A 14,066-nucleotide genomic window follows, 5' to 3' on the forward strand; every position below is an offset into this window, starting at 1 on the left:
GCTATGTAGCTTCTAGCTGATGAAGTAAAATTGGTACTTCAAAGACACATGTCACTGTAATCTAATAAACAGAAAAAACTGTCAAAATCAGAAAACTTTCAGAAGATCACATCTACAACAGGGTGCACGAGATGATGTTCTCTGTATGACTATTACTCTCATTTAACTAGAAACTCACACTACTGACTACCTTAGATATGTGCGTACTGTGAAAGTACAGTGAAGACAAATCTAATGGTACTTCACCTTTTGACAAAGGAATGCACAAGGTATCAGGGACAGAGACCATGCATAGTACCTACTGTACCTTTAGATAATTAGCACCATTATCAGTTTTTAGAATAATACTTTTACAGCAGGTTTACTTGTTCATTAGCCAAGTCATAGGGATTTTTTCTTAAAAACAAACAAAAAAACCACTTTTATGGATCAAACTTTTGCAAGTCTAAGCTACGTTAGGACATTTTAGCTTCTTATTCTATGACTCCTCCATATTTTAAAAAGCAGTATTTGTAATGTTCATTTGGAACATAAACTTCTCATATTTTTCAGATTTACACGTACCCTGCTGTCAGTCTTCCACATTGCTTCCCCTGTGTAATTGTCAATTTTCATTTCCATAGATGGAGAAGAGAGATTATGTCAATTCTTAACTCCTCATCTATCAAGAGGCATTCTTTTGTCATGCTTCATATTTTGAAATCCTGCCCTTCAAATTAACTGTAATGCAGCTGCTTCTTTTATCCAAGATGCTGTGTCAAGCCACAGTATTCCATATCAAATGAATAGAAAGCAGCAGAGGTTCCTTGGAGGAGGAGGAGGGATGTCAAGTAGAAAGTCAGTGGCTTGAACTGAATGCAGTTGGCAGGGCAGAAACAGTACAAGTATTCACTGAAGTGATCCAACATATTCTTTAATACATCATTTTGCTACCTTGTGCTCTATCATTGTGCAAGTACACAGCCCTGGTATCTTCCCAGTCATCAAAAACTGTAAAGAGTTCTCCCAGTACAGATACAATGCTACAGATTAATTTCACATGTGATATGATAAAACCTGTAGTGAAATGACAGATGAGGGTTAAGAACCTAAAGAGAACATAATCTAGACAGAGAAATGGAATAGACATGAAGCAGGAGAGGAGGACAGAGAACTTATCAGAGCCATTCTGAGGAGAGTACCAGTAAAAAGAAGGCAAGATTACAGTCAACTGTTCTACCAGTGACTGTGAATCATTTTTGTGCCATTTATGTGCAATTATATTCATTACTGTATGTGCAGAAAAGTACAAGTCCCATGCATGAGTTAAACCTTGAAAAATGAAGACCATGTCAGAATATCTGTGTCCTTACAACCCTGCTGAGGGAAATGCCAAGGAAGAAGTAAAGCTATTTATGTTAAAAAAAAAAAAAAAGAATGGCAGTACAGAGTAAAAGAGGTAAAATTGGCCGTGGGTAGTCTTCAACTCAGAATTAGAAATAATTATAGTCACCAGGGCAGTGGAGAAACTGGGACGCTATGTTGCTATTTGACCTGAGTCCTGTTCTAGTCCTGAACAGTCCTGAAATTCTATTGCATTGAACCAGGTTCTATACAAATTCTTGGTAAGGGGATGGCTCCTTTTCCCAGTCTGTGATCCACATTAGCAGAGAAATCATCCCAGTTATTTTTTAAGAAAGAGAACAAGATTTATGAATAGTGTTTATGATGCCACCTGGGTGTTCAACAGTCCCATATCATACAAGAGATTTGCAAGAGAAGTAATAAACTCTACCTTAACTCTCCAATTTACTTTATTTTAATGTTGTATCCTAAGTCATTTTGACGAATAGCTGGCAATTCTGGAGCAGATTATGTGCATACAGTAAACAGTTAAAGGAAAGTGATTAGAAAACTTATCATATACAAGCTGTTTTTAGATATATACGTTATCAAGCGAGGTTGTGCACTATTTGCTTAATTAATCTTTGCTGTCTTAACAGATGAACCAGATGTACTATTATGTTCTTTGTTCTTCCCTAAAGAGGGGATGAGCCGATTATTTATCTCCAAACAATAGGAGTTCATGTACCACAGCGAAGATTTTTTTTTTTTAATCTGGGAGGCAATCACTAACAAGCTTCAGCTGCAACTGCTTGATGTAAACACAGTGTGAATTTGTTCCTGGAGTATTAAATGATGTTCCATTAAATACATGAAACCAATTTCTAAATAAGCATGTGAAGAAAGGGATGGAAAGGACAGAGTTTGGGAGGGGATAAACTCTGCTCCGACTTTCATGCATTCATATTTACTTCTTTTATATGCTAACACATTTCCATAGATAAGTTAAAATTTCGAACTTCAAATACTGTTTACAAATAATGCACTGACAAAACAGAAGTTAAAGAAACCACTGGTTGATGCAACAAATTCCCTCTTTTACACCATACAATATATGATGTGAGGGCATAAAGGAATATATAAGGGTAATAGGGCTGCAAGAACTGTTAACACATTCAGAGTATTTAAAATTCTTCACCACTGCCCTAGCAATTCTGCGTATCTATCTCAAAAATCACACTTTTTATTTGATCATATTTTAAGAGTACAAATTTATTGTAAACAAATTTTAAAGAGCATTATATATAGCTACTTACTGGCTTATGAGAGTCAGCAAATCCTTATAGAGATGCTACAAAAATAATAAAAAAGAACAAATATAGCTAGAAAGCTGCTCATTTTTTCTAACTAAAAGCATTGGCAGAACAAATTTAGAAATTCCATTCATCCTCCTCAGACTCAATCATATCTGAAGCCCTCCTTCCCTCCCTCCCTCCCTCGCAGTAGGCTCTCTTGTCATAACTAGAATTTCTTCTGTTAACCTGATTTTCAATAATTCACAACAATTTGCCTTTGTTATATACATTTATCTGTGCCTTAAAAACAGCTGAAGTGCAAACCTGGGTACTGTTACCAGAAGCTCCTTGGAGAAATAAGTTTTCTACTGAGAAGGAAGAATTCCAGCAGAACAGAACAGAGTTTGGTTAAGAAAATACTTTAAGAAAGCTTCCCAAGAAACTGTGAAGCTTCATTAACAACATACCCTCCCCAAATGAAACAAGATCAAGGTAGATCAAACAACACAGCGTAGCTCAAACATCAGTTTGACAAGATCAGTTTTACAAGATCTTTTCTGTACCAACTAAAACTAGGAGGAATGAAGCACTAGGAATACATTTATTTTTATTCACAGCCATACTGATGCTTAAAGTATAGTCAGTTATTTGATTAAAAGCCATGTTTTTCCTTTCTCTTCTGAAAAAAGAAGGCTTTCTCAAGCTGCCACAGCCAGTGCTGAAGTGCTAACCTATGTTCCCATGCTATGCATCACAAGTTCCCATTTAAGGTTGTGAATTTCCATCAGATCAGTTTGGTGACCAGTAATAGAAAAACTGAGTTATTTATTACCTCTTATCGACATCATTCCAAACCTACTAAAAATTAACAGAGTACTGACCAACAGATTACTAAACTTTCTAACCAATAGATATAACAAAATAAGGCACGTGATGCATAATATACCTACAGAATAATATATGTGGTAGGATCAAATGCAACATTAATATTATAAAAACATAGAAAATACAGCTGCAATTTTGCCAACAGCTCAGCAAGCTGTTCTAACAATCTCTAGTAGGTATTGGTAGTCATGACATCACTGGATCAAGAAGCTAAATTACAGGCCCATATGGACAAGATGCCTGCAGGGGTTGGACAACTTGCATGAGACTGAACGTACACAGAACTGTTAGTGACGTTATGTAAGAATAATACTCATTTTGCCAGCACAGAATATATGTGTACCTTCGCAGGCACTGCAAAAAGAAAGGAAGTTTATTTGTAGCAGTAATGAAAATTACCAGTAACGACAACTACCCCAGAATATAGAGTTTACGTTCAATCATCTGGAATACTGGGAAGCAAAAGTCTTTAGAATGATTAGACAGGAAGCTATATTGTACACAGTATGTATTTTTAACCAAGTCTTTTCCTCTGGAAACCCACACATCTTAGCAGTAAACACTTCAGACAGGTTGGATGTAAAACGTTCCTATGAGCAGTCCCTGTAACAGCATGGAAGGCTGGAACACTGTGCAGGAACAGCTGATTGAGTAAAGAAAGAGTAATTCTTCTTCTGCCAAGAGTTCTCAAGTGTAGAATGGAAAGGGGAGTATTTTCAAACATTAACACAATCTCAGCTTTGTAGAAGCAATTACACTTTTTGCAAGTGGGAAACACTAAGATGACAGCACTCTTTCTCAAAGTTGCCTCATCAAGAAGATCCAACATAATGCGTAAACAGAGTTAGCACTATGATCAGAATAGGACTATCTGGTGTCTGAGAAAGGCCATGCCAAAAAGGAAACTCCTTATCAAATAAGTAGGTAACTAAACCAGAATTCTTACTCTCACCTTGCCATCTGAATTTTACCATAGCTGGCAACAACAATAACAAAGTAGTAGTTTAAATATCAAATTAACATACGAAATAGCAAGATATAAAATACGCTGCTAGCAAAACATAGGCAAATAAATCTTGTAGGTAAAATGCCATAAACTGTTCCAGTTTACATACGTCAATATTAGTTCTTCCTTACTCTACTCCACGTGAGGCAGTCAAGAAAGGAAGGAAAAAGAAAACAAACCTGACAGTATTCTATGCTCCAAGAAAGGATACTTCAATCAAGGGAAATTACATTCCTCTGGCTCCTTCCAGCTGGGAGCATTCTATATACATCAGGGGTTTTATGCATTTCTAATAGATCTGTATCAGACTGGTACTTAACACACTACTCTAAATCTTAGAGCTGTAGACTTATTCCACCTTCAGATAAAATCACTTGCTCTGCAACCAGCATCACTTGGAATTGCATTTATGGGGTTGCCAGATTGGAAAATGTTAATTTTTAACCTTCATTCCAAATTCTTACATATTTATATCAGTTTCAGGAGTTTGTGGATCTCTTAATGAAATTCAAATGCTTTTCTTGGATCCAGCATTAAACAGATCAGAAACATCTTTAAATGAAATACAGGCTGTGAAGTATAAGATAGCAGATAAGTCATTATATATCTACAGAGAGAAACAGCCTTTGAGAAAATTTCATTTGCCAAATGCACTGTGATTAGAAATTAATTCTAACTAAATCAATTCTACATATATTAATATTGGGCATATATAATACTCAATGTTTTCATATATAGGTATACTACTTACACAAATATCTAAATTATAACTATTTAAATAAAAATATAAACATAAAACAAATCTATTTTAAAATAACCTAACAGTCTTAACTTCAATGCATTACAGTGAAATACAGACAGAAGTGAAGTTACCTATCAGCATGTTTCAGTCATTATATTCTGAAGTTATTGCATCTCTCTGTATAGGCCTCTCTCCACATGTACTGGGGGGTGTTACTATTTATGAAGTATGCAAAAGTAAGCACGACAAAGGAGATGGTTCAATTTTAGAGAATAAAAGCAACACCATAGCTCAGATACAAGTTAATCTAGGCAATCTCTTTGATGAAAAGCATACTTCACAGGAGAGTGGACAGTTGGACTAGATATTAAAGGTCTTTTCCACCCTTAATGATTCCACAATTCTAAGAAAGTAAAAGCAAAATAAAAGATATAGAAAACAGGACATGTGAAAAACGGCTAAGAGAATTAATATGAAGAAGCAACCGAAAAATCATTTTCACAGAGAATCACACAATCACAAAATGGCCTGGGTTAGAAGGGACCTCAAGGATCATGAATCTCCAACCCCCCTGCCAGGCAGGGCCACCAACCTCCCCATTTACTAGACCAGGTTGCCCAGGGCCCCATCCAACCTGGCCTTGAACACCTCCAGGGATGGGGCATCTACAACCTCTCTGGGCAGCCCGTTCCAGCACCTCACCACTCTCCTGGTAAAGAACTTACCATTTTTAAATTAAAGAACATTTTGGTAGAGGCAAAAGTATTGGTGGATTTTGGCTACCAATCCACAGCGTAAACCATAATAAGAAAAACAAATACTTGTTATGATATTAAATGAACAACACTTATCCACTTCAGTGTAAATAGAGCTCGTTCAATTTAAATAAATGTCGATAATTCATGCATAAGGTTCCATGTATGTTCTCACAAAGAAAATACTGTATTTCTGTCTAAATAGTAGAAATCTAAAATGAAACACTATCCTTCCACAAACCAGACTGAACAGACCTGTGCAACATGCACTTGTGGTAGATATCATAAAGCTTCCTGGTATCCATCCATCCTGTAGCAATTACACTTGGCCTTAATGCACATTTGCAGCTCTACACACTGGGTACATGTGGACACAAATCATAGAGCTGGTGGCTCCCTAGGGCTGCAAAGGCGAGCTGCTAGGAAACATCAACCAGCTTATCCAGATATGTGACTTTGCTGCTACTGTAGGATGCAGACTACATACCACATCACTGCACTGGCTGAACATTTTTCATTTTTTCCCCCCACTGAAATATTTCAGCCACAGGCTCGACCTAGCCATACATCCAATTAGAACATCAACTGTGCAAGCTCTGACTGAGGCACAAGCAATGCTGGAAGTATCATCTTTCATCTGTTAAGTTATTACACAAAAGTGCATCTGAAGAAAAACAGCTGAAGATCGTGTCCTCTGAAATGGTACACAAATCACTAATTTAACTTCCCTTATCTCCTGATTAGAAAACAAGCAAATTCAACCACCTTGGTGACACGTAACAGCAATACAAAGTCTGTTAAAAAACAGTATCGTGATAAATTAGAACTAAAACAACAACAACAAAAAGGATATTCTGGAGGAAAAGACCTATATTCACATTTGTTCCAATATCAGTAGTCTAAAAACCTCACCTTTGCTTCCTCTCAAACAGTTCCTTCCTAGATGTGTGAAAATGTTATTTAAAAATAGCACACACACAAAAATAAAAACCAGAGGAATTTTCAACTTTTAAAGTGGCAATGGAAACAATTTTCATTTGCAGAAGTGTAAATTTGTATCTTTTTGTTTTCCTTGGTGCCATTTGCTCTGCTAATTGGTGAGGGCAGGGGGAGCAAATCAAATTTTATAACCCAATTCATATAACCCAATTACAGTAAGAATCAACTGGAAATATCACATAGCTAAAAGACACACATTAACTTTGTTTGAAAAAGTACGAGATTGTTCAATGACTAATTAATATTATTAATGTCACCAACATTAAAAGGCAAAAGTTGCATTAAGATTGAAATTTTAAGTTGAAATTCTGTTTTGTAGAAATGAAACATCGTTAATAAACCCAAGCATTGAGCAGAACATTCAAATTTTTTCTGCTCAAGGAAAGCTTCATTTGGAAAAGCAAATAACCACAATTTTGGTATGAATAGAAATTATGCACAGAAACAAGAAGCAATAAGAAACATCAAGAAATCAGCAGCATGGCAGATCTTAAAGCAGCTGCCTGTCCTTGAATCCTGACTGAGATTGTTGATCAACTTTAAAGTCAAGGCATGCTATTTTCTGATAGCACATGGGGAGAATTTGCAAGCATTCGGTTCATGTACAGCCTTTTGGTCTACAAATGAAAGAGCACAAAATTAAAGCTGAATCAGTTAAAAAGACTGATGTTTGATTTACAGCTTTTTAAAACTTCTGTACAATTACTATTTCCCTATTTTATACACAAGCAAGAAGAAAAACACCTGGTGGCAATCTAACAGCAAAAAATATAGATGCTGTAAGGTAATAGACCTCCTAATTAATTACCTGGAAAACTATTTGGAAACCAGCTCAGAATAGTAAAAGCAAACAAACAAAAAAGACCGTGAAGTGTTTTAAGCTATTCAAGTGGAAGTACAATTCAAAATCTTATAAAATTCTGCTCCATGCTATTCTACATTAGAAATGAATTTCAGACTGAAATTTAATGCAAAAGCTGTTCCTACAGAGAAAAAAAAAATACAATACTTTATTTTGGTATCAGTAAATTTAATTTCAACCTGTTTGCCCTAACCTAGTTACAATGCAACAGAACCCTTCTAACACGCCTTCACAGTCCAATCTGCATATTTGGAGAAGAAAAAATTACGATAACAATTCCTTGATAACACTGCCATCTAGTGTTGAATTATTTCATACTTCAAAATGAAACAACTATGTTTAAAATCACCAACACCTGGCTTCAAATATTTAACAAAAGAGAAAGAAAGGTTTAATGCAAGAAGTACCTATATGGCCGATGAACAGTAGGCAGAACAAGTGAAACCAATCCAAACATTACTTGGATTGTATCGTATTTTATTCAACTCTGTAACAGCCTTATAAGACACCATTTCTTACTGACCTAACCATCATTCTATACTTGTTGATCAACTAACGTCATTAACTGAGATAATGTCTTTGTGCCTTTGTATTAAGTTTCAACTTCAATGCCGTGTCTTAAATCAATAGATACATTGCACTGAATGCAGCAAACCAGAACAGTCAAGGTATAAGTCACAACCCTTTCTCTATACGATGCCATTAGACTGATCAACAAACTTCACAGTACAGTGAATTAAAGAATCCATGCATTTATAAAAAAGCAATTTGTCTCAGGCTACCTCTGACATTTCAGCCAGCAGAAAAAAAAGTGAATAGATACTGTTGTCTAAAATTAGGCATTTTTATTCACATTAGGATCACTGAATTCTTTCTGTTCCAAAGAAACTCTAAGCAGCTACAAGGCTGAAGCCAGCCAAAGGCTGGACCAGCCTGGTTCAATAACCTTTGATGCCCTTTCATATGATATTGCTTATAGGAAACTGTGTAGCTTCAAATACTCACACAGTTAGGAGTTCTTCTGAGAGCACAGCGAATTCCTGAGGTGAAATGACAGGAGAAAGGTAAGAATGTACAGGACACAAACATGTCCGAAAGGACACTCCACATCTGGAGTACTGCTTCCAGATGTGGAATCCTCAGTACAGGAAAGATGTGGAGCTGTTGGAGCACCACCTCCAGAAGAGGGCCACAAAAATGATCCATGGAACAGAACACCTCTCCTGTGAGGACAAGCTGAGAGAGCTGGGGCTGCTGTTCAGCCTGGAGAAGGTGCGAGGTGACCTGAGAGTGGCCTGTCAGTATCTAAAGGGGAACTACAGGAAAGAAAGGGACAGACTCGTTAGCCAGGCCTGTGGTGATAAAACAAGGGGAAATGGCTTCAAGCTCAGGGAGGGTAGGCTTAGGTTAGATATATGGATAAAATCTTTTATGGTGAGGGTCGTGAGGCACTGGAACAGGTTACCTAGCGTTGTGATTGATGCCCCGTCCCTGGAGACTTTCAAGACAAAGTTGGATAAGGCCCTGGGTAACGTGATCTAGCTGTGGTGCCCCTGTTCATTGCAGGGGAGTTGGACTAGATGGTCTTCAGAGGTCCCTTCTCAGGATTCTATGATTCTATAAATTGCGTTGTTTTTCTTTTTTTTTAAGTCTCCTCCTGAATGCCTCTGAAAGTTAAAGCATTGACCTCCCCTGGGAGGTGCAGATTACAAGCCGACATTCACTGATCTAAGTACAGAAAAGTAGATATTTTTATTAACAGATCGTTTGAGGTTCATATCTAATAAGGTCACATGCCTCAGATCCTACAGTAACCTTTAACTTTTAACCAATAACCTTCAGCTACGTTCGAGTTTGAGAGAAGATGTTGCATGAAGATGTAGCTGCCTACTGCACCTGTAAAGCACCTAGGTCCCTATCATTATTAACAAATACACATACCACTGATTAAATAAAGCACTATATAATTCACTTGGTCTTGCATTTCTTCATTTTAAAATGTGTATTATTTGCTGTGGATTATTCTGCAAATATGAGAGCTGAACTAGATGAACTTTGCCAACTTAAACGTGTGTAAACGCTGAACAGTGATGATTAAAACCGCAGCAGAACCGGTTAGGTATCTCAAGCATATTTCCTAGAACTCTGCATGAAAACAAACATCACATTTAAGTAATCTCTGATTTGAGACTTATCTAGTAGATGTAGAAAATATTTCTAAGTAAAAGTCAACCACAACTGGAAAGTAAGAAAGCAGTGGAAAGGGAGATCTGCTAAAGTGGATATGAAAGCTCTAAGAACCAAGCTGACATTAGGAAATTATTTATACAGAATAGATATTTACAACTGATAAATGCAGAGCTTTAGAGAGAACAGAGAGAATCCTACATTTACTGCATTTCACTCAGTGCTATAGTTATGCTGCCATCTAGTGAAATGGGAGACTGACTCCCCTCTCAGAAACAAAGTTGGTCCAAATGAAAAATATCATCCCTGTGACATACATGTTCCACAGTAGGTACTTTTCACCTTCAAAAGACCTTAGTCCTCCGCTGCTCTTTCTTGACTGCTACAACTTCTGTAACACATTATCAGCGACTAATTCTGTCCATAGAATAGAGAACATTAATACACTTAAACTGAAATGCAAGAACGCTAACAGACTTAAGTGAGAATCCAACAAGCTAATCAACACAGATAACATTCCACGATCAAGAAAAATCATAGCTATCATAAAGTTTCAGATCATTACACAGGTAAAAGCTTGTATTCACAACTACTAATACAGATAAATACTACCACGAGACTTCAACTTAAATTAATAATGTTAATGAAAAATTAATAATTTTAATTTTTCCATTATATTCTATTAAAATAGTGACTTAAAAAAGAACCAACAAAAAAAACCCCACACACATACCAGTGTGAAACCTTTCCAAAAATTCCAAACACAATAGACAGGAAATAAAAGCAAGTATATATGTACTCACCTGGGAAAATATATTTGCAGTTGGAGCAACTCTGTTGTCCACAATACTATATAATATTGCTAATAATCTGTCCAGAGGAAATGGCTTTGGTCCAAGGAGGTGATTGCTGGTCTGCAAAACAAGCAAGAGTTTTTAATCCAAGAGATTTTTCCCAGAGTATCACCAAGATGCTATTCTTGTAATTTGCAGTCTCTAGGGAGGCATAATCACAGTAGTCTTATATATATATGGCCTCACATATATTATGCAAAACACTGAATACATGCTTTTCAATCAATATAAAAATACAGAGAACTCTAGTTAACATGGCAAGAGTTCAAACTGCACAATAAATGGGAACATTTTGAGCTACAACAAAGGATCTGATGCCAAATTTCCTGTCACTGGATTTATAGATTTACTTGTCCTATTAAATTACTTGTCCGATCTATAGATTAAAGAGGGAAGACCAGATTTTATGACAAGGTACAAATAGCTTTCTTCAGTTTATCAATAGGAGGACACGTTAGACTTCTTAAAAGCTAACAATTTTTTAGCTAGTGAAAAATGAAAATGTTCATATTCATTCTACTGTCTACAGTCTGTAATCCACAATTACCTGAAAAGTACTACACTTAACAGTAGTTTAAGAATCCGCAGTGAATGTTTTTTTAAGCATGTTTTTGTGGCGTTTTCCCTACAGAAAACAAATGTTTTACTAGATAGTTTCATGTTGAAAATGTTTATAAGGAGGAGGTTCTGCTGAAGTATCACAATACCCACTTTGACTCATTTTAGCTAATCTTTTCCTCTCTTAGACCTAACACTAGTTTCTCTGTTCTGATAGCAGTTGTATTAAGTTCTTATGAAAGCCCGCTGGAAATCAGAAATCCTAATATTATAAAAACAAAATAAGCCACATCACATTAATTTTACATCACACACAGTAGCATGAGGTGCTTTTCAGTTTGTTTTTGACAAAAATATGATTAGAAGTAAAGCATCAATTACATGACCACAGAAAAAGCCATCAGATGTTTCAGAACAAGAGTTCTTCTTCTTAAATGCCATATTAAACCACTCTGATAGGCAGCCTTATGGTCTTCAACATGACTATAGTAAATCAACAGAGTAGATATTTTATAGTTTAACAGAGCTCATCTGATTTTCCACTATTAAATCTGATCACATTTTCATGGGTTTGAGTCATGGCTTTTACTTTAGTCATTTCCAATAAAGAAAACTAATAAGTAGGCAGAAGGGCACTGTAATTGCTTGCTCTATGTTTCAAGTAAGGCCTTCAGTTCAGTAAAAACTTGCTATAAGACCAGGAAATACATTGGCTCCTGTCAATGCTATACTGAAACAACAGGTAACATTCTGGTCTAAAACAACTGATTCTGTGATAAGTTCTTAATTTTAGATAATCTTAAATAGCTGAAGTCTTCTGGCAATTTAAGATTTTCTAAAATTATGAACTTCTCTAGAAATCAATACTGTTTCCAGGTTTAAACTTCATGGATTCAGAATTGGTGTCAATCAATGATGTTGAAGACAAAGGTTCACTTATATTAGACTACAGAATCACAAAATGGTTGAGGCTGGAAGGCACTTTTGGAGGTTATCTGATCCAACCTCCTCACTCACACAATTCAACAAGATTCATTCACTTTTATATATATGACTAAAGCTTCACTGCTGCAACCTCAGAAAACTGACTTTCTGAACTCAGACAGAATCTACCAAACTTCAGGCAAAGAACAATAACAAGCCATGTAGAAATATAAAGCAGACCCAACTTGCAGACCCACTGATTTTCACATAATTGCTGCAAGAACACATAAAATAGCTCTGATGAATTCTTCTCCACCAACAACCAAATATCATTGGATATAATGCATGAGGACGAAAGCTTATCACAGCTACTAAGTTCAAATACGTAACTAAGCCACTTTCACTGATTAGTCACAATCACAAAACCATGACTTCATCTTCAAAATAAAGTAGATAATACACTTGCTTTTAAGAAAGTTATTTAATATACACCTTTCCTATCTTTCATAAGCACCTAGAATTCAAGAAACTTAACCAACAGCATTCTTCTTTGAAGCAGACCAATATGAACTGCTGCATTAATTTGCTACTAAGCATTAATAGACTCAAATTCTCCATCCACTCATCTATTCTCATAAGTTTCTAAACTGCTTTACTCTTTAAATAGCAAAGTGGAGAAGTATAAGAATAGGATTCACCCTGATGATTCAAAGACCTAAATTTAATAGTCTGCACCACTGCACTCACTAGAGACCCACTCGATGGAGTCAGAAGGACCCTCCTGCAGATGCCCAGGTAATGGCTGGTAAATCACTCTATGCATCCTGACTAGACTCCCACTGAACAACCTAAGAGCTTTGCTGGCTACTGTACTGAAAGACATCTAAATTTATGTGCAAACTGAATAGGCCGCACAGCACCTGTCATATGAGGATGCTGAGAGCTGAACTGCTTAACCTTGAGAAGAAAAGGTTTGTGGGGATTTATCAGTGTGCAGATAGATGGGGCTTCAGGAGTTCTCAATTCAAACCCCTCCTGCTCAGAGCAGGGTCAGCTGTGAGACCAGACAGGTTAATCAGGACTATATCAGAACAGTCTTGTAAACCTCAAAGGATACAGAGTGCACTCTGCCTCTCCAGGAAGCCAGTGACACTTCTTGACTGTCATTATAGAGAAAAGTCTTTCTCTTACACCTGGTACAAACATCTTGTTCCAGCTTACACCCAGCGTTTCTCACTCAGGTACAGGACAGGCCTTCTATCAGCCTCTCCTCACAGGGCAAGTGCTCCAGCCCTTGACTACCATGAGGATAAACTTGGCCAATTCATTGATATGTCCTGTACTGGAGATGGGGCAGAACTGGATGCAGTTCCAGACGTGGCCCTAAGACTGCTAAGCACGAGAGCCCAGCAGGTATCCACTTCCCATGACTTCAGCTGCCTAAATTAAGGAGTCCAGCTGGCTGAGCCCAAAGCCATCTCCTTTTCTGGTAAGAGCTGCTACCAGACAAAGTGATAGACATTTTAGGCATTGCAGACTACTGCATGTAGTAACAGTGAATTCAAAAGAAAACATTTTGCAACATTAAAAAAAAAAAACAATTGGCAACAAAGTTTTTTCTTAAGTATTTTTAAAGTAAGCCATTTTACAAAAAAGAGAAGTATGGCTAATAGAGC

General features: G+C 36.7%; 1 protein-coding gene across 11 annotated transcripts in view; it reads right to left on the minus strand.

Annotated features, from left to right (window-relative positions):
- The window catches only part of ORC5 (origin recognition complex subunit 5), a 68,434-nt gene that overhangs the window by 27,042 nt on the left and 27,326 nt on the right, over positions 1–14,066 (minus strand). For 9 of the 11 annotated variants that reach the window (NM_001030729.2, XM_025147341.3, XM_040682682.2 and 6 more), the window contains one exon: positions 10,858–10,968. In NM_001030729.2, coding sequence (NP_001025900.1) covers positions 10,858–10,968 — 111 coding nt within the window. Of the gene's footprint in view, positions 1–2,639; positions 2,675–10,857; positions 10,969–14,066 lie in introns of all 11 variants that reach the window. The other 2 variants (XR_005854027.2, XR_005854029.2) reach the window with 1 other exon arrangement.

This window comes from Gallus gallus, chromosome 1 (assembly GCF_016699485.2).
Source record: "Gallus gallus isolate bGalGal1 chromosome 1, bGalGal1.mat.broiler.GRCg7b, whole genome shotgun sequence".
Taxonomy (NCBI): Eukaryota; Metazoa; Chordata; class Aves; order Galliformes; family Phasianidae; genus Gallus; species Gallus gallus.